Below are 22,172 nucleotides of genomic sequence, written 5' to 3' on the forward strand. Positions count from 1 at the left end.
GACGTTACGACTGTTGAAGAGTATTTGTAAAGTCTACGTTATCCCGACATAATAATATTTTAAAAAATAAACAAAAAAAAAACCCTTCATCCTTTCACATGGGGAAAATTTGTCTCTAGGGTCTATTCCAAGGGAAGACTGGAATAACCCAGGCGTTAGCCGCGGTGCAGCGCCTCAAAGTGAGCTAGGGCGAGGTGACTTGCTCAAGGCCACATCACACAGCGCAGCTGTTCGGCGGGTGACTTACTTACTTATCCGAACCAGCGACCACCTGAGCTCTCGCCCTTCGGTCTTGTGCCATGACCTAGAAGTTAGACGTCTTTTGTAGTTGTTCCAGGTGACTATAGATAGTATGAGCTTGGCTAAGAAGCTCATAACATTGCCATCCGGAAGTATAACGGACCAACACACAAAACTGTGTGTATCCATGAACGTTTATAGTCAGGTTAAAACAGTTCAGTGAGCATTACTCATAAACGCGGATGGCAAAAAACAATAACAAAGACCTGAGTGACGTCATCTTCGAACTATCTATAAAGTGTGTTACTGTTCGGCGGGTGATCGAACTCGGTACCTTTTGGGTCCGAAGCAAACAAAGACCGTTACCGCTCAGCCACGCTGCCCCATAATGCTGTTTAGATACGATGGGACACAAGACATCAACTATGCGCCGAGGGAGGCTCGAACCCAGGACCTTCCGATCCGGAGCGAGTATCATACCTCAAGACCAAATAGCTGCATGGACTAAGACAAGTATTGGAATATTCTTGTGGCGAGCGTCACAAATTGATAGTATGCGCTTGGCTAAGAAGCTCATAACATTGCCATCCGGAAGTATAACGGACCAACACACAAAACTGTATGTAACCATGAACGTTTATAGTCTGGTTAATACAGTTCAGTGAGTATTACTCATAAACGCGGATGGCAAAAAAAAAAACAATAACAAAGACCTGAGTGACGTCATCTTCGAACTATCTATAAACGACCTTGACATTTGACACAGATTCATAAGATCCATACTGCTAAAACTTGAACTTTTATATAGCGCAATATCCACTAAACGTGCCCAAAGCGGTTTACAAAGGGTCCCTGATAAACAGCAACACGAAACATTATGTAGAATGAGACATGACGCCTGTTAGGCGATATTACAATAAAAAAAATTTCCGGCAGATACAACGCTGTTAACGGCCAGGTACTCATTTTACATCTGAGTATATGAGAGAATGTAAGTAAAGAGCCTTTCCCACGGACTCAACTATATGACCCGGAAGGTCCCGGGTTCGAGCCGCGCTTCAGACACTTTCGTTTTTTTTATTAACCTCCAATCTGCTCATTTGGAGAACATGGGTGATTCCTGTTGACACCAGACATCTTGTTTGAAGGGTATGTTTGAAAAAAAAAATTCAACTATGCGCTGAGCGAGGCTCGAACCCAGGAGCTCCCGATCAAAAAGGAAGTATCATACCACTAGAACACATCGCTGCACAAACCTCGTATCGAACTCAACAAAATCTCAACCATTCAGTCAGCACGTATGGTGAAGTCAATCATCAATGAAGAATTGGGTGTATTATAATGAATGGGAAGAAGACATTTGTGACCCACCGTATCAAAGCTGTATTATGTCGGGATCCACTCGGTAAGGGAAATTGAATTCATAGCGACAAATATCCAACTTGGGTTCAATTTCTGTACGTTTTGCTGTAGTATAAAGACTATTTCTTGCATTGCAAAAACTTCTAAGCTCCAATTTCTCATCATTCTTTTATCTCCAAATTCACTTTTTGGGGTCTGAAGCATCCCGACATAATACAGTTTTGACACGGAGGGTCACAAATACTAAGGATGACGAATTTTGAGTTAGTGGCCTTGTTAGAATTTGTATTTATTATCCATCGTATCAAATAGGAATTTAACACAAAGTTTTTGTATTTGTGACCAAAAAAAAAATCTTTTTCTTTTGTTGTTGTCGTTGGCTGAAGACGGGTTTTGAGTCTGAAACATTCAAAGTTTGGTATATATAGGTATACAGGACCACTGTGGGCTTCATTCACCAGACCGGACTGACCATGTGACGTGACGGAACGAAGAAGAAGAAGAAGAAGAAAAATATGTACCGTTTTGAGACGGAGGATCACAAGTGTCATACCACTAGAACACATCGCTGCACAAACCTCGTATCGAACTCAACAAAATCTCAACCATTCAGTCAGCACGTATGGTGAATTCAATCATCAATGAAGAATTGAGTGTATTATAATGAATGGGAAGAAGACATTTGTGACCCACCGTATCAAAGCGGTATTATGTCGGGATCCACTCGGTAAGGGAAATTGAATTCATAGCGACAAATATCCAACTTGGGTTCAATTTCTGTACGTTTTGCTGTAGTATAAAGACTATTTCTTGCATTGCAAAAACTTCTAAGCTCCAATTTCTCATCATTCTTTTATCTCCAAATTCACTTTTTGGGGTCTGAAGCATCCCGACATAATACAGTTTTGACACGGAGGGTCACAAATACTAAGGATGACGAATTTTGAGTTAGTGGCCTTGTTAGAATTTGTATTTATTATCCATCGTATCAAATAGGAATTTAACACAAAGTTTTTGTATTTGTGACCAAAAAAAAAATCTTTTTCTTTTGTTGTTGTCGTTGGCTGAAGACGGGTTTTGAGTCTGAAACATTCAAAGTTTGGTATATATAGGTATACAGGACCACTGTGGGCTTCATTCACCAGACCGGACTGACCATGTGACGTGACGGGAACGAAGAAGAAGAAGAAGAAGAAGAAAAATATGTACCGTTTTGAGACGGAGGATCACAAGTGTCATACCACTAGAACACATCGCTGCACACACCTCGTATCGAACTCAACAAAATCTCAACCATTCAGCACGCACAGACAAGTCAATCATCAATGAAGAATCAAGTGTGTTATAATGAATGGGAAGAAGACATTGTGTAAGTGTGTATGAATGTGTATGTGTTGTTTGGTCGTTACAGACTAAAAATAAGTGTGTAGCGGTATCTCTATCTCGTCACGATACTGGGGAATGACATCTGACAAAGTGTCTTGTCACCCAATTTCGATTTATGTCTCCACAGGAAATCCCATATTCACGAACACCAGCGCCGCCAATGTAACAACGATTGGATTCAGTAGTCTGATGTCACGCCCCCCGGCAACGGCGGCCATCTTGGTTCTAAACAAAGAAAATCATTACTTTTTATTCTTCATGCTGGCTAGAACTTTTCATATGCCTTGTGATCAGAATGTGTAAAAGTCAAAACATAATCGAAATTTATGGGGGGTTTTTTTCCTCTGGATACGCTTTTATGCTCGCCGGGGAAATATTTCATACGGCGTCCGCCATTGTTCCGATAGTTTAGAGCCAGTGTTACTAAGTTACCATGCGTCATTAGGAAGGAAGTGACGTTACGATTGTTGAAGAGTTTTGCCACCAGTCAACCAACCAACCCACGAAACGAGACAACATCCAAAATAAATGTAGCGCGGCTATAATGTGGTCTAGTGGTATGACACTCCCTTTCGGATCGGAAGGTCTTAGGTTCGAGCCTAGCTCGGCACATAGTTGAGTCCTTGGAGAAGGCTCTTTAACCACATTCTCTTACCGTACTCAGGTGTAAAAAGAGTACCTGGCCGTTAACAGCGTTGTTTCTGTCCGAAAAATATTATTGTAACATCGCCTAACAGGCGCCATGTCCCGTCCTAAATGTTAAATGTTGCTGTTGATCAGGGATCTCTTGTAAAGCGCTTTGAGCACATTTAGTGGATATTTCGCTATATAAAAGCTATTTTTAAAAAAAAAAAGTTGCATTCGGTGACAAAGCTGAATTTGTATCACCGCTGACGCGATTTGGATTGCAAGAATAAATGATGACCGCCGCGCTTTGTGCGCTCTCATTGGTTGAAAAGTCTCGTCCATCAAATTTGGGGAAGGGGGGGGGGGGGGGGGGGGGGGGGGGGGGGGGAGAGACCGCGATGGGACGGACGGACGGCTTGGTTAGCACGGCAAACAACAACGTTCGCCCTTCAGTCAACGGGGGTTTATTCAGTCGAGGAACAGGAACCGTAATTTTTAAAGAAAAAGAAACAGTTTGTTTATTGGGACCATATAATAATAATATAGGAACGAAGAAACAAGAAGCAGAAGAACAATAGGAGAGAAAAGAAGACAAAGTACTTTGTGAATGAAATTATAAGGAGATTAGCGGTTGAATAAAAAATTAGGAACGAATACAAAGACAGTGTTGTGAGAAGATTGCAAAACGAAACGGAATATTATTATCTAATCGTCTGAGTATTGTAATTCTGTTGTGATAAATTTGTAATTCTTCTTTTTTTTTTTTTTTTTTTTTATCAATATTCTATCTAGGAACTTTGTGTATTATACTTCTTTAAATAATTTAAAGAACAAAAACAAAAACAAAAACAAAAACAAAACACAAGATGGCTTCCCTCAAGATTGTGCTCACTCTTCTATTTGGTAAGTATGTAATTATGTATATATTTTTTTTTAATCGAGCTTTTCATATAGCGCAATATCCACTAAATGTACTCAAAGCGCTTTACAAGGGGTCCCTGGCCAACAGCAACATTTAACACGTAGGACGGGACATGACGCCTGTCAGGCGATATTACAATTTTTCTGACAAAGACAACGCTGTTAACGGTCAGGTACTCATTTTACACCTGAGTACGGTGAGAGAATGTGAGTAAAGAGTCTTTTCCGATCCGAAAGCGAGTTTGATGTCGCCCAGCAACGACGGCCATCTTGGTTCTAAACAAAGAAAATCTGTACTTTTTATTCTTCATGTTGGCTAGAACTTTTCATATGTCTTGTGATCAGAATGTGTAAAAGTCAAAACATGATCAGATTTATAATGTTTTGTTTTTCTTCTGGATACGTTTTTATGCTCGTCGGAGAAATATTTTATAAGGGCGTCGTCCGCCATTGTTCCGATAGTTTAGAGCCAGTTACTATGTCATTACGAGGGAAGTGACGTCACGACTGTTGAAGCGTATTACGGGCTTGTTTTAACATTGTTGTCATCATCATCATTGCCTTTTTCACCCTGGGTCAGGGTATAGGTCACAGACAAACAGTTTCCATCCTTCTCTATCCTGAGCTAACTTTTTTATAACTCGTTCCAGGTCTTATCACTTCACTGTATATCAGCTTCTTTAATTCTTCTCCACGTTCCTCGTGGCCTTCCCCTTGATCTTCTGCCCTGAGGGTTCCAGCCCAATACTTTCTTTGTTATAGTTGAGTCATTCTTTCTAAGCGTGTGTCCAATCCACCTCCATCGTCTTCTTCCTATTTCCTCTCCCACTGGTTTCTGCTGTCTTCTTTTCCATACTTCTTCATTTTTTATTCTATCCATCCATTTTATTCTGAGTAGCTTACGCATGCACCTGTTTACGAAAATCTGTACCCTCCTTATACATGCCTGTGATGCGTTCGAAGTTTCACATCCATACAGTAGGACGGACTTCACGTTTGATTTGAAAAGTCTTAGCTTTAGTAAATTATATCTATAAACACGTTTAAGGTTAGCGGCTAGCGGAGGTTGTGAGTATTTTACCTAAACGTATAGCATCAATATGATAGCTCCAGTTTTCGCTTCTATCCATCCATTTTATTCTCCAATAGTTTGCCTATGTTTGAGAGTGACTCCATTATAACATTGAGCCTCTAACAACTTCGATTAAAAGACCTGAAAACAAGTCACAGTTGCCTTTTTGTGCGGCTATATGTGACCCTTCGTTTCAAAACGGTATTAAGTCGGGATGACTAAGATGCTGAAAATTGAATTTGTAGCCAGAAATATCAGACTTAAGTTGATTAGTTTGCGTTATAGAGGAGAAGGAATATCATATTTTACTGTGCTAAATACCAACGTTTTATATTTTTGACCAGTTTGACTATAATTTGACTTTTTAGCATCTGGTCCATCCCGACATAATACCGTTTTGAGACGTTTCGTCACATATGGTCTAGTGGTATGACATTCGCTGTCGGATCGGAAGGTCCTGGGTTCGAACCTCGCGCTCGGAACATAGTTGAGTCCTTGGAAAAGGCTCTTTACTCACATTATCTCACCGTACTCAGGTGTAAAATGTAAAGCGCTTTGAGCACATTTAGAGGATATTGCGCTATATAAAGCTCAATTTTTTAATTTTTTAATTTTTTTAATTTCAGAAATTCGTTGTATTTTCCATGGGAGAATAAAGTCACCATAAAAAGAGCTTTACCAATTATAATTTGCCCTCAACATGATCAAAAATATACTCCAAAGTATTGAATATAGGTTGTCTGGAATGTCACTTTCTGTTCAATAAGATTTATTATTATTATTATTATTATTATTATTATTATTATTATTATTATTATTATTATTATTATTATTATTATTATTATTATTATTATTATTATTATTATATCATCATCATTTTTATCATCATTATTATTATTATTATTATTATTATTATTATTATTATTATTATTATTATTATTATTATTATTATTATTATTACACACATACCCAACACACACACATACCCAACACACACATATACCCAACACACACACATACCAAACACACCAACACACACACACCCAACACACACACACACACCCAACACACACATATACACATACCCAACACACCCACTCAACACACACACACCCAACACACACATACACACACAACACACACACACACACACACATACCCACACACACATACACTGCGCTGTGTGGCCTTGAGCAAATTCTCATCTCGCCCTAGGTCAATTTGCGGCGTTGCATCGTCTACTCCAGTGTTCCCCTGGAATAGACCCTAGAGAGAAATTTCCCCTATGGGATGAATAAAGGGAATTTGATTTGATTTGATTTGATTATCTTGAATATTTCTGTCTCTCCTTAAGATATGTGACCCTCCGCCTCAAAACGGTATTAAGTCGGGATGGTTAAGATGTTGAAAATTTGATTTATAGCCAGACATATCAGACTTGTGTTGAGTTTGTATTATTCATTGATGAGAATGGACACCATATTTTAGGGTGCTGATGCCAACATTTTATATTTTTGACAAGTTTTACCATTAAATTCGGGCTTTTAAGCACCTGGTTCGTTCCGACATAATACTGTCTTGAGACGATGTGTCACATATGTCCAAATAGTCTCCAGCTTGTATCCAAAATTTGAATCGAGAGAGGTGTTTATTCACATTGTATGTACAGCGATTTGTTATTTATTTTGATGAAGTATTTATAGCTATAACAAAATATTAAATAATTAAAAAAAAATTAAAAACGAGATTTTATACAGCGCAATATCCATTAAACGTGCTCAAAGCGCATTACAAGGGGTTCGTGACCAACAGCAACATTTACCATGTAGGACGAGACATGACACCTTTAGGCGATATTACAACTTTTTCGGACAGAGACAACGCTGTTAACGGCCAGGTACTCATTTTACACATGAGTACGATAAGAGAATTTGAGTAAAGAGTCTTCTCCAATGACTCAACTTTTCGCCGAGAGAGCAAGGCTCGAACCCAGGGCTTTCCCATCCGAAAGCGAGTGTCATACCACTAGACCACATAGCCTCACATAGTTAGATAATACGCTTCAACAGTCATGGCGTCAATTCCTCGTAATAACGCATGGTAACTTAGTAACTGGCTCTAAACTATCGGAACAATGGCGGACGCCCTTATGAGATTCTTCTCCGACGAGCATAAAAGTATATTCAGAGGAGAAAAATATTACAAATATGATCATGTTTTGACTTTTATACATTCTGATCACATGACATATGAATAGTTCTAACCAGCATGAAGAATAAAGAGTACCCATTTTCTTTGTTTAGAACCAAGCTGCTCGCCGTTACTGGGCGACGTGACATCAGACTAGTGAATCCAATTAACCAGTAGATTTTTTACCAATCAAAACATGGAATTTGTGACACACCTTCACACGTGCTCGGACAAATATAGTTGGGGTTTTTTTATAAACAATAACGTGAACGAATTCGACCTCCATCTGATCATTGTTATTGTTTTTATATTGACAAATGGGTGACTAGTTATCACATGGTTTTCTCGATCATATTAAAAACGTTTAAGTTTACACAGATAGATTTCTGTGCTGATTCTACTGATCAAGCGGTAGAACAGTGGCTATTTTACTTAAACACATACCATCGATAGTAAAACATGTGTAGTTTGCTGTAGTTTCTACCAATCACTGCCATTGTTTACATGATAGCGACTGTCCGAGAGGCGTGGTCAGTGGCGTGGCATGCTTACAGTATAAGGTGGTGCCAGAAACAGAAGAAAATGACTAAAACATGTTATATTTGTAAATACAAAAGAAAGAAAACATATACAGAAAAGACATACTCAAATAAGTAAGAGGCGGTTTATACCATTTCTTAGTTTTAATACTTTTTCAAATGCTGTAATCCATTTTTCAAGATGGAATCGGTGCCGGGCATCAAATCAACCAATATAGCCACGCCCCTGGGCGTGGTTATCTACCGGTTAATTGTAATGTCCTACCAAAATAGCTAATATCATCATTTATCTCTCCTCTACCTGCAGCAAACGTCATCAGCTTGGTCTATGGCCAGATCAGACCACAGGGGTTTTTCAACGTCCCTTCCACAAGATTTAACAGAGGAGGAAGTAAGTTTCCTTGTTTTTCTATTTTTTTATTTTGTTTATGTTTTGGGGTTTTTTTTCTGTTTTTTTTTTTTCTGTGGCGACTTTTTGAAAATTGTCACCGTAATCATCATCATCCACGTCATCATTATCATCATCATCATCATCATCATCATCATCATCATCATCATCATCATCATCATCTTCATCATCATCATTTAATTTTTATGTCCTCTCTCTCTCTCTCTCTCTCTCTCTCTCTCTCTCTCTCTCTCTCTCTCTCTCTCTCTCTCAGTCTCTCTCTCTCTCTCTTTCTCTCTCTCTCTCTCTCTCTCTCTCTCTCTCTCTCTCTTTCTCTCTCTCTCTATGTATATATATATATATATATATATATATATATATATATATATATATATATATATATATAGCTGTGACAAAAAAATAAATGACGATGATGAAGATATTTTCTTTTTTTTTTCTCTTTCTCATAATAACCCTAGTTTAATCATCCTAATGTTCATTTCTTTTACAGGAATTTCCTTTCAAGGACTTTCATTAGGACGTAAGTATGCCTTTTCTATATAATGATTACTTTAGTTTAATCCGTGAATACAATTATGCCTATATATACATATCATATCATATCATATCAGTAATAACAACTTGAGACTTTATATCGCGCAATATCCACTAAACGTGCTCAATGCGCTTTACAAGGGGTCCCTGACAAACAGTAACATGTAACATTATGTAGAACAAGACATGACGCCTGTGAGGCGATATTACAATTTATATGGACAGAGACAACGCTGTTAGCGGCCAGGTGCTCATTTCAAACCTGAATACGGTGAGAGAACGTGAGTAAAGAGCCTTCTCCAAGGACTCAACAATTCGCCGAGCGAAGCTCGAACCCGGGACCTTCAGATCCGATAGCAAGTATCATACAACTAGACCATATTATAGCCGCACGTTAGTATCGTGAGAGAATGTATGTTGATAGTTATTTCACAAGGACTCAATTTTCGAAGTGACTCTTTCTACGAATGCTCGGGAAAATAAACTTGATCTCTATTTCTCCGAATGGTTTCGGTTCTCAATATTTTTTTTTGGTCATTTGCAAGGGTGTCTGTGTGAATGATGAATGTGTATGCATTTTTGGGGGGATTCTTTGTTGTTTTTTTTGCCAGGCTCTTGGGCGCTGTGTCTTATATCCCCAACTTTCTGTTAGACTTCTGTCATAAGTTTGTGCTAATAAGGAATAACAAGATATGAAGTGAATAGAAAAGTGCCAGAAGACAATAGAGAATAAAAATTTTTTCGCGGCGGTGGTGGGGTTTGAACCTGCGACCTTATTGGTACGACAACTCCGCCTGGCAGGTGAGAGCGTGGCTCTACCGTGTGAGCTATCCACGAACACAAAAATATTCGTTTCAAACTCAAAGTCATTACTAGATCCCTCTCTCACCCACTTCTTGAGATCGCCGATTCGTTCGTACACCACCATCGCGAATAATTTTGACCAGCAGTTAAGCTTAATAGCCAATATTCTCAACACAAACATATAACATAGAAACGATTGAGACATTGAGTATGCTCCGGTGTATGGGGTGAATTTTAATTCAGAAAAGTGAGTGGAGCAGGCACTTATGTTGGTAACAACAAGATATGAAGTGAATAGAAAAGTGCCAGAAGACAATAGAGAATAAAAAATTTTTATTCTCTATTGTCTTCTGGCACTTTTCTATTCACTTCATATCTTGTTGTTACCAACATAAGTGCCTGCTCCACTCACTTTTCTGAGCTAATAAGGAATGAGATTAGCGGAAGAGTAGTGTCCCTTGATTGGACGTCGCCCATAGTCTGTGACATCACCGGCGGAAAAGTTATTAGAGAGAGAACGTCATGTTGGTTGTGCGCATGAACTTTTCCGCCGGTGACGTCACAGACTATGGGTGACGTCCAATCAAGGGACACTCCTCTTCCGCTAATCTCATTCCCTATAATATGTCTTTCAACATCTGTTTCCGTCTAGAGACTTTGGCTTTCTAATCTAGGTTTACTTCTGTTCTCCTTTTGACAGTGCATGGCGAAGTGCAGAAGTGAACTCGCCAGCCATGAAGTATTCGCGATAGCACACCTTTTTGATAAAGTCTGGGGAGGTCTTTCGAAAGCTCCTACATCCCCAGTATTCTTTTTTTTTTAAATAATGTTCTAGTAGAGGGTTTGGGAGGGGGAAAACTTTTTTTTTAAAGTCTCCCCCCCCCCTCCTCCTAAACCCCCTACTAGAACATTATAAAAAAAAGTTTTCCCCTCCCAAACCCCCTACTAGAACAAGAATACTGGGGATGTAGGAGCTTTCGGAAGGCCTACCCAGACTCTATCAAAAAGTTGTGCTATCGCGAATACTCCATGCCGCGTTCACTTTTGCACTTCGCGTTGAACTGCCAAAGAGGTCACATAAGTAGACCTAGTTAACAAAGCTTTCGGAAGGCCTCCCAAAATCTGTCTTTGTCAACAATGTGCCTAAAAACGCTAGCTTGATGATTCGTGAGAATACTCTTCAACAGTCCTAACGTCACTTCCTTCCTTATGACGCATGGTAACTTAATAACACTGGCTCTAAACTATCGGAACAATGGCGGAAGCCCGTATGAAATATTTCTCCGGCGAGCATAAAAGCGTATCCAGAGGGGAAAAAACCCCATAAATTTGATCATGTTTTGACTTTCACACATTCTGATCACAAGGCATATGAAAAGTTCTAGCCAGCATAAAGAATAAAAAGTAATGATTTCCTTTGTATAGAACCAAGATGGCCGCCGTTGCCGGGCGGCGTGACATCAGACTGTTGAATCCAATCCAATGCCCTGTCCACTCTGTTTGAGCATTTACTTTTGCGTCGACATCGCGTCCGTAACCCATCAGCTACTGGAGTCTAGCCGACCCTTTGGGAGAAATAGAGTTCAAGTTTATTTTCCTGAGCGTTCGAAGAAATAGAGCCGGCCCTCAGTTTTCTGAGGGAAATAGATCATCCCCAGTATTCTTGTTCTAGTAGGGGGTTTGGGAGGGGAAAACTTTTTTGATTCATTCTGATCATTACATTCTGATCACAAGGCATATGAAAAGTTCTAGCCAGCATGAAGAATAAAAGGTAATGATTTCCTTTGTATAGAACCAAGATGGCCGCCGTTGCCGGGCGGCGTGACATCAGACTGTTGAATCCAATCCAATGCCCTGTCCACTCTGTTTGAGCATTTACTTTTGCGTCGACATCGCGTCCGTAACCCATCAGCTACTGGAGTCTAGCCGACCCTTTGGGAGAAATAGAGTTCAAGTTTATTTTCCTGAGCGTTCGAAGAAATAGAGCCGGCCCTCAGTTTTCTGAGGGAAATAGATCATCCCCAGTATTCTTGTTCTAGTAGGGGGTTTGGGAGGGGAAAACTTTTTTTATATATATAATGTTCTAGTAGGGGGTTTAGGAGGGGGGGGGGGGGCGAGACTTAAAAAAAAAAGTTTTCCCCCTCCAAAACCCCCTACTAGAACATTATAAAAAAACAAGAATACTGGGGATGTAGGAGCTTTCGAAAGACCTCCCCGGACTTTATCAAAAAGTTGTGCTATCGCCCCGAAACGAAGTGACTATTCTCACCCCCCTAGTCTAGGATGCTAGTCTTCATAATAGTAGTCCACAATTGTTGTATGTTTAATCCAAAGGTTGTAATGCAGTAATTTGTTAAGTTTCTTGTCACAAGTTGCACAATTAAAAAAAAAAAAATCAATCAAATCCAAATCGCAAAAAGCCGGCGACGTTTTTTTCGGGGGGGGGGGGGGGGGGGGGGGGGGAGAGAATAGAGGCAGCCATCGCGAAAACTCCATGGCTGGCACGTTCAATTTTGCACATCGCGTTCAAAGCGGGACTCGAACCATTAGACCACAAAGCCACACCAAGTGAAGGGATGGGGGTGAGAAGTGTACCTACTGAAAAAAAAAATTTGCCCCAGTCTTGGAGAGGACAACGATTATTTATAGCAACAAAACACGCCTAACAAAACGGTAGTTATGGCAACACATGTCAGACCGGTTGTCACAAAGAGGTAAGGGGGGTTACTCTTGACACAATGTGATTGATGACCGTTAATCCGTCGTTGAAATGACGATTATGTCCCCTTCCCTTGCGTCACCGTCGCTTTTTGTCGTGCGCGCAGAATCGGTCTTGACTGGGCGGGAAAAATGCGAGACGCACCACAATGATAAACAAAAATAAGGAAAAGAAACGTGACAGCAGACACTTACACACATACACACACATACACACACACGAAGACACAATAGTACACACACACACGAACAGTACACCATAGCACACACGTACGTACGCACGCACGCACGCACACAATGGATAAATCTAAGGTTTGAGTTTCGGAGTATGTCAACAACAACAACAACAACAACAACAATAATAATAATAATAATAATAATAATAATAATAATAATAATAATATAATAAAATAATAATAATAATATAATAATAATAATAAAAATATAATAATAATAATAATAATAATATAATATAATAATAATAATAATAATAATATATATAATAATAATAATAATATATATAATATAATAATAATAATAATAATAATAATAATAATAATAATAATAATAATAATAATAATAATAATAATAATAATAATAATATAATAATAATAATAATAATAATATAATTAATATATAAATAATAATAATAATAATAATAATAAATAATTATTAATAATAATAATAATATAATAATAATAATAATAATAATATATAATAAAATAATGATAATAATAATAATAATAATAATATAATAATATAATAATAATATAATAATAATAATAATAATAATAATAATAATAATAATAATATAATAATAATAATAATAATAATAATAATAATAATAATAATAATAATAATAATATAATAATAATAATAATAATAATAATAATAATAATAATAATATAATAATAATAATAATAATAATAATAATAATAATAACAACAACAATAATAATAATAATAATAATAATAATAATAATAATAATAATAATAATAATAATAATAATAATAATAATAATAATAATAATAATAATAATAATAATTTTGCGTCATTTTTTGGAGATTTCCATTACAACAATGAGCCCGTACGGAATTGGGTTATCAGACCTACAAATAAGTGCACGTCGGATCGTGAAAATTATAAATAAGACTGAGATAAATAGTTTGACCTATCAGAGGTCAGAATCCGTCCAGTGATCAGATCTGCCAACCCAACATTGAATAATTCGTAATTTTTTGGTAGATAGAAATTGTAGTCTCTATATTTAACTTTAAAGATCAACAATTTATATTATTATTATTGTTATTATTATTATTATTATTATTATTATTATTATTATTATTATTATTATTATTGTTGTTGTTGTTGTTGTTGAAATACTCCGGAACTCATAGCTAAGGTTCTGAAGTTAAAAAAAAACCCAAAAAACAACACAAACTCTCACCGTGGATACAAGAAGTATTTTGTCAATTGTCACGTGATAATTCCCGTGGATTATGTAAGAAACGTGTCGGAATCTCGGTGACAAATGACGGGGATGAAGATGACACGTACATGCGTCGTAGTTTACGACCCTCCATTAGGGCATGTCTATACTCAGCTGGGCTTAAGCCCCAAAACAGATGAACTCTGTGTTCTGTGTCTAATTTGTGAGAGATCTCAGGCCACACACACACACACACACACACACACACATACACACACACAAACACACACAAACACCTGTTAGATGTAGAAGATTGCTGACCTGGTTACATATTAAATATTACATAATATGTTGGAAATACGAAATTTCAATGGGTTCTGTTTTGTTTTGCATTTGGTTTTTAATATATATGGATATATATGGATACATATAGGTTTTTAAATTTGATATGTTAAAAAATAAATTAAAGTAATGTGTTTTTTTTTCTTCATTGTGATAAATTGTATTTATTTTCCACCATAACGATTGAAGATAACTCCAGGCTCACACGAACACACACTTTCATAGACACGATACCAAACACACACGCCTGCACACAAACAAACACAAATACACACAATCAAATAAACACAAACACACATTCACACGTACAAACACACACACACACACACACACACATAGTGCTTAGGCCACTGGGACCCCCCTCCCCCCCTTTGGGAGTTTATGCCACTATGTTTTTCAAATAATAGAACTTATTGGCCATACAAATTCCACTGTTACCGTAAAAATAAGTGTCATTTAAGAGAGTTATGGCCCTTTGAAAAAAGTGAGTTGTGTCCCCTTGCAAAATAGAGACAACATTTCTTTCAAAGGCTCTGGAGACTACAATATTAATTCAAATATATGCAAATTGGGTATCAAACTGAAGGAAATTGAATATACTATCAAACTATGTGCACAAGCTTTCAATTTGTAAATATTATATAGATTCACAGAAAGTTGAAACAATTTGTCAGTAATCTCATGAAGTGTCATATCTAAACTTATGGGCTATTTCAGTGTTTTACACAAAAATTATTTTAAATATGGCCAAAAACAGCATGTTCATTAAAAATGTAGCACTGAAGAAAGCTATGGCCCAAGCCTCAACAACAACCTTCATATTTCTCCGTCACAGGAAAAACTAAAAGTGTACGCAACCCTTAAATTTTTCTCCACTTTGTGGGATGCCAAATTCATCATAATTTTCATTCTTTTTAAACATGGTATTGATGTCCAGTTGTCACATTTAAAAGTAAGTTGAAGGTGTGGTAAAAATAATAGATATATCATGAAAAAAGACTAATTTGTTCACAACCCAAGTGAAGCATCATTACCGAAGACTTTTGAACGAAATCGCATGTTATATTATGAAGAATAATTGATACTCAAAAGGGATTCTTGATTCAAGATGCAGTAAGTACATAAAAACAATATCCTTATGTGTTTTGCAAACATGCTTTACTCCTTAACAGTTTGCACTGCTCACCAATTTATTACATATCCTCATCATCAGTAGCAAAATCCTCTTCGTCCTCTGAAGTGTCGTCAAGGAAATCACTGTCAAAGCTATCACTACCATCCTCGGCATATGTATCTTCGTCAGTACTGGTGCAGCTTTCTTCATACACAATTTCCTGCAACTCATCTGGAATGAAAGCATCTTTGAACCACTGTACTTCCAATTCAGTTGCAGAATTTCTCTGCCAAACGTTATCCTCTGGTTTTGGAATGCTAGGATTCTGGCACACTGCATTCCTCCAAATGAGAGTTTGAATGTTGGCTCTTGATATGTGCAGTGACAATACTTGACTACAAGGAGGCATCTGACACAGATCAATTCCACCACTGCATGAGATGGTACCGAAGTATGTCATACCTCACTTTGTTGACACTTGTGCATGAGGTTTTGCCATACAGCTTGCACACAAATGACTCTAACATGAGACAGTCATTACTCAAAACAGCTGCTGATGTTCCAAATCTGGAGAACAGAATTCTAAGGTCTTCCTCCTTTTGAAGAAATTTTAGAGCTTTCGGCTTTCCTTGCCCAGCAAAGCAACTTGTTGTGTCACAGCCTGTGAATGCATGGACACCAAGTAATGCATCACACATCTGTTTAGACAAAGTCTTTGCAATCTGAGAGACATTGATTTGTCGCCTGTTGTTGCTACAGCCAGTATCAAAAATCAGGGTCTTTCCAATTGTCTCTGAGAATGAAAGGAGAAATAAGAAGACATCCGTGTCTGGTGATCTGACAACAATTGTTTCACAGTTTGGTTGGCGGGAAGCATATTGACAGTGCAGTATAATTCGTGTGTCTGCCTCTTCCTGTGATGAGTAGAGATCTAGACAAGGTACAGCTGTGGTAAATTCATCCGTGTCACTGTAAAGTAAGGTGCATCTCTCTTCACAGACAAAGAAGATTTCCCTGTTTCTCAGTTTCTTTGCATATTCGTTACTTTCCCATTCCTTGAGGAGAAACCTGATAAGGGATCTTTTGTTATCAACGCAGCTGAGAAATGATTTCCAACGTCTGGGCACTGTTGTTTCAGATCCTCTTAACAAGTATGCATTATCTTCAGAAGATCATCTCCTCAATCTCTCACAACCTTTGATTGAATCTTCTATGTAAGTATCAGTCACAAAGTGTACACAAGCTGCTTGTGGTAAGGAGGAACATGTAAGTATTTCACCAAATGTATTTGGGATTGCTGACAGAGTTTGTAACAGTGCATTGCCATCAACAATGTAAACGGTGTTTTTTTTTTTTTGCATAATCCTCGAACATTAATGAATTGTCAGGCGTGAGCTTGTGCAACAGAGTTGCTTTGTTGGTCTTCAGAGGTAAACCATCTGATGAAGCCAGCGACCATGGAGTAGGTGTTAGAGGATATCGAAGAACTTTTTGAAGATCAACACTGTGCTCTTGGGACAAAACAAGAAGCTGGCCAAATAAATTTCTTTGTGCCTTGATTTTGACCACGTTCATGTCTTTTTTCACTGTTACCACTTTCCTCAATGATGCATATGTCTTGGTCTTGTTCCTTTCTAATGGCTTGTGAAATTCTACAGTCTTTTCCTTCAGTCTGTTTTCAACAAAACTTTCAAACAATCTTTTTCCTATTTTTCCACGGCTAGCAGGTCATCAGCAACATCCTCTTGCACTTTCATTCCTGAAGCTAGACTGACCAGACCATCTTCAACTTCAAAGGGATTGATAAATGCTGAAAATGCCTGGAGGATCTTTTGCACTCGCTTTTCACTTTGTCTTTTTTCTGCAAGGCTCAATTCTTTGTGGGTGTCTATATCCATACAGTTGTTGTTGCTGATCATTCTTTGGGTTGCTGATACATATTCTGCTCGATTGTGTCTTGTTACACTCCAACGGTAATAGCTTGGAAGACTCTTGCTGAACCCAACAATACCTCCTTTTGTCTTTGCATGTTTGTTTATTGTTTGTTCAATGGTCATATCAACTGCTATTCTTCCAGCAGGCGTCCTTGATCTGGAGACACTAAATCCATTATCTTGTAACATTTCTTCTGCCCCTGGATGGGAATGAATCAGGTTGGCTACTGACACAAAATATACACTGAGATACTTGGCATAATTGTGGTGATTCATGGTAAAAAGCAGTGGGCACAGTTCTTTTAAACAAGATATATGAAGAAGAAAGTTGTTAGTCTTTGTAGCTCGCAGAAACTGGAGGAGAAGCCAAACTCTGTCCATGTATTGGATCCAGTATTGTGCAGTTTTTCCGTACTTTCCTGAGCGGACACTCTCTTTGAAGGCTTCATACTGGGAAAATAACTCAGCATACACAGTTGACTGGAGAATTTTATTAGCTGTATGGCTTGATATTCCTTCGGTGAATTCCTTTATGTAAGGCATGAGGTCTTTACCGAGTTTTGAATCCGTGTCCTGCTCAAATTTTGCAAGCAGAAGTCTCTCTAGAGCCTCCAAAACAGACACATGCACTCGTATAGCCCTGTTGTAGTTCTTTCCACTCATAACCCTATCCATAGAACCATGTGCACATAGCCCTGCTTCAGTCACAATTTCTTCAAAACCAGATCCACTTTGGAGCTTTCCCAGGGCACCAAGATATGACATTATGGTGTGAAAGACACCCAGGTGAATAATGACTGTTTTGTAAAGCTGTGGGTTTTGCCAGACAATATCGTAAGCTTTCTTTGCTACAGCAAGGTCAAATGTTACAAATGTATATGGCTGACCAAGCTCTTGTGTTGCCTCCAAAGATAGTTGTAGCACCTTCTGTACTGTAGCTGCTTCAGTTATGGGAGCATTGATGACAGGCATATATTCAACAATTGAAGGCATGTTGGTTTCATTTACATTTTGGGGGTTTGGAGTTGTTGATGAAAGCCAACCTTTCCAGCCAGGGAAACGTTCTCCGTCTGAATTCAACTTCATCCTACAGAACACCCACAGAAAATTATCTTGGTGCAGCTGTCTTTCTTGATTGTTTTTTACTGTTGTTGTGGAAACAGTCAGAGAAGGTTCTGCTCTTCCAGTTGCAAAGCAAGGCTGAATTTGGATGGGTTTGAAAGTTGCTGACTTTTTCTTGTTTTTCCAGTCGTGACATTTTGTTGCTCTATTTTTCTTTCCAAGTTTCCTTCTTTTATTTCTTGGATCATGATGCCATGAGTAGAGTGTGTGGTGCCAGACCCATCAGTGGTCTCCTCTGTGAGATCGAAATTATCCCAGCAAAAATGGGTGATTTTTGGATGTGCCAATGCGGCAGAAGGAAGATTTGTGGAGCATTCAACAACACTGTCGCACATTGCAGTCTCCAGTTCCAAAAGAGTAGAGTGGGATGCGCAATGTCCAAAGCGGTTAAGGATGTTTATAATCTGAAAACTTCCAGTCAAATGCCTCACAGTCATCCCCAGAAGTAAATGTTTAGGCATTTTCCATTGTCCACAAGTGACATTATATCAAACATCTTGGGCCATGGAACGTACAAGTCTTTCAGACCTACTACTCATATGTCCTGCACCTTGCTTGGATAGGAGTGTAGTAAAAAATTTGATCAGAGCAGAAGGAAGTTGGTCTTGAGCAGATAGCAAATACTCTGATGTGGGGGGGGGGGGGGCAAGGCATTTGTGAATGATCTTTGAAAGAATCCAGAATCAAATATCTCAAGGTTACAGCAGCTTCTTGCAGTTTTCTTTCCTCTGATGAGGCACTCTCAATTGCAGCTTCAATTGCACAGCCTTTGGGGACTTCATTATTATAGAGAAAATGGCTATCAAAGATTTAAAAACCCTATATAGCTTTGTAAAATATTTATGATATGAGGCAAAAAATGAGAAATGACAATAAAATTCCACTATTTATTGCATTTGAAGCAATTTTAGGGTGATAAACAATCATTTTATGCACAAAAATGAGTTCACGAAAAATTGCACCCGATGACCTTTCAAGGGCCATAACTCCTGTAAATGATACTTGAAAAAACTGTAACACCCGGATTAATTTGTGTTATATGTCCCTGAAGCATGTCTGAATTGTGCTAGTGCAAAATCCCTCTTGTTTATTCATCCTGAAGGGAAACAAGTACACTGTAATAGATTTTTTTTTCAAATTATAGAGAAAATGGCTATCAAAGATTTAAAAACGCTATATGGCTTTGTAAAATATTTTATGATATGAGGCAAAAAATGAGAAATTACAATAAAATTCCATTATTGATTGTATGTGAAACAATTTTAAGGTGATAAACAACCATTTTATGCACAAAAACGATTTCACAAAAAATTGCACCCAATGACCTTTCAAGGGCCGTAACTCTCGTAAATGACACTTGAAAAAACGGTAACACCCGGATTAATACTCAAGATATATTGCTGTTTCAGAAAAACCATGTGGCGAAAACTCCCCCAGGGGGGGGAGGGTTTCGCCCACTGGCCCATGCACTAACATACACGTTCAAACACATAAACATGAACACAAACATTCGCCCACCTACATTTCCGTACCATAACATTGCAACAAGACAAACACACGCACAAACACACAAACAAACAAACAAACAAACACACACACGTTCAGACACATAAACATTAGCACAAACATTCCCTACCTACACTTTCTGTACCATAACATTGCAACAAGACAAAACAGTATATCACAGCAGCTGTCATGAAACGTGACAGGACAAACGAAGGGATAAAATAGTATTTCGATGTCACGGAGACAGAACAGAACAGCTCGTGACAAACGGTCATTTTCGTGACGAAAAGACAACAAAATTTTAAGCAATATTGAAGAAGTACAGTGGCGTGGCGTGCTTATAGTATAAGGTAGGGCCAGAATCAGAAGAAAATGACTGAAAACATGCTATATTATTTGTAGATACAAAAGAAAGAAGAAAAAAATGAAACAAAAGACTTACTCAAAGAAGTAAGAGGCGGTATATAGATAGTTCGAAGTGGACGTCACTCGGGTCTTTCTTATTGTTTTTTTTTGCCATCCGCGTTTATGAGTAATTCTCACCATACTGTATTAACCAGATTATAAACGTTCATGGTTACACACCGTTTTGTGTGTTGGTCCGATATACTTCCGGATGGCAATGTTGTGAACTTCTTAGCCAAGCGCATACTATCTATACCATTTTTCAGGGGTTTTTTTGGGTTGTTTATTTTTTCTAAATTCTGTAATCCATTTTTAAAAGATGGATGTGGTGCCAGGACCCTAAATCAACCAATATAGCCACGCCCCTGAAGAAGTATGAAAAGAAAAAAAAAAACACAACAAAACAAAACAAAATAGCACAAAAACTATACATAGTGAAACGAATAGAGAACGATAGATAGATAGAGTGACGTTAAATTACAGGTTCCAATCTCATTGGAAGTGTAAACCCATTCTTCCAGAGGCCTGGATGCATCGGTTGTGTAATGGACCTTTTGGTTTCAGAGTGATGACATTTTATTTTCTAGTCTAAATATAGATAGTGTGCGCTTGGCTAATAAACTCACAACATTGCCATCTGGAAGTATAAGTATAACGGACCAACACACAAAACTATGTGTAACCTTAAACATTTATAGCCGGGAAATACAGTTTAGTGAGAATTACTCATAATAGCGGATGGCAAACAAAAAACATAAACAATAACAAAGACCCGAGTGACGTCAATTGAGTATATTTTTATCACTCAGACATAGATAATAGCAGTAAAATTCGTGCCATACATTATTTCTTTAACAAAACGTGCTCTACAACACAATTTTCTTTAAATTTTATGATGTACAAACGAAATTTGAATAAGAAAAATGTTGGTTGTATCCGCACGAACGACCGTCACGATTTTCCTATAGTTGATAAGGACAAGGTTAATGAATGAATGTCTTTTCCGTGTCTCAAAGAATGTCCTCAATCAAACATAATTATATAGTGACAATTTCCGGTTTCAAATCTTACTTTCGCTTTCTTTTAACTCTCAGCTCAAGGAAATATCTCAACTGCTGTCATTTAACAAATTTCCGAGTTGTGTCCCTTGTAACATTTGACGTCACTCAAACGCTATGATGAAGTGTCCGTTGTTCATATTGACGTACTCTGGAAAAACCCATATTTAAAAATTTGGCCAGAAAACTCGTCCTTCAAATATCGATCGATTTAAACGACCCTCATCTTAGCAAAAACTCTCAAACCTAGGACTTTGCGAAGTCCCAGGTTTGAGACTTTTTGCCAAGATTAAGGTCATTTAAATCGATCTATATTTGAAGGACGAGTTTTCTGGCCAAATTTTTAAATATGGGTTTTTCCAGAGTACGGCAGAACATAAATACATCTGTAGTACAAGGTGTTTATATCTATTTCCGGTGTCCGACAATGATTAGTCAAGTTTTTGATATATCTGTGTTT

The 22,172-nt window shown here is 37.8% G+C and overlaps 1 protein-coding gene across 7 annotated transcripts in view; it reads left to right on the top strand.

Annotated features, from left to right (window-relative positions):
* The first annotated feature begins 4,025 nt into the window (after positions 1-4,025).
* The window catches only part of LOC144960249 (uncharacterized), an 80,118-nt gene continuing 61,971 nt past the window's right edge, over positions 4,026-22,172 (top strand). For 2 of the 7 annotated variants that reach the window (XR_013642813.1, XM_078893267.1), the window contains exons 1-4: positions 4,031-4,211; positions 4,408-4,518; positions 8,645-8,728; positions 9,237-9,266. Coding sequence is in view for 6 of the 7 variants with exons in the window: in XM_078893267.1 (XP_078749393.1) it covers positions 4,482-4,518; positions 8,645-8,728; positions 9,237-9,266 (151 nt within the window). In the remaining variant the exon portion in view is untranslated. Of the gene's footprint in view, positions 4,212-4,407; positions 4,519-8,644; positions 8,729-9,236; positions 9,267-22,172 lie in introns of all 7 variants that reach the window. The other 5 variants (XM_078893271.1, XM_078893270.1, XM_078893269.1 and 2 more) reach the window with 4 other exon arrangements.

The sequence above is a fragment of the Berghia stephanieae genome, chromosome 15 (assembly GCF_034508935.2).
Source record: "Berghia stephanieae isolate SIO BIC M18660-M18661 chromosome 15, UCSD_Bste_1.3, whole genome shotgun sequence".
In the NCBI taxonomy this organism is placed as follows: Eukaryota; Metazoa; Mollusca; class Gastropoda; order Nudibranchia; family Aeolidiidae; genus Berghia; species Berghia stephanieae.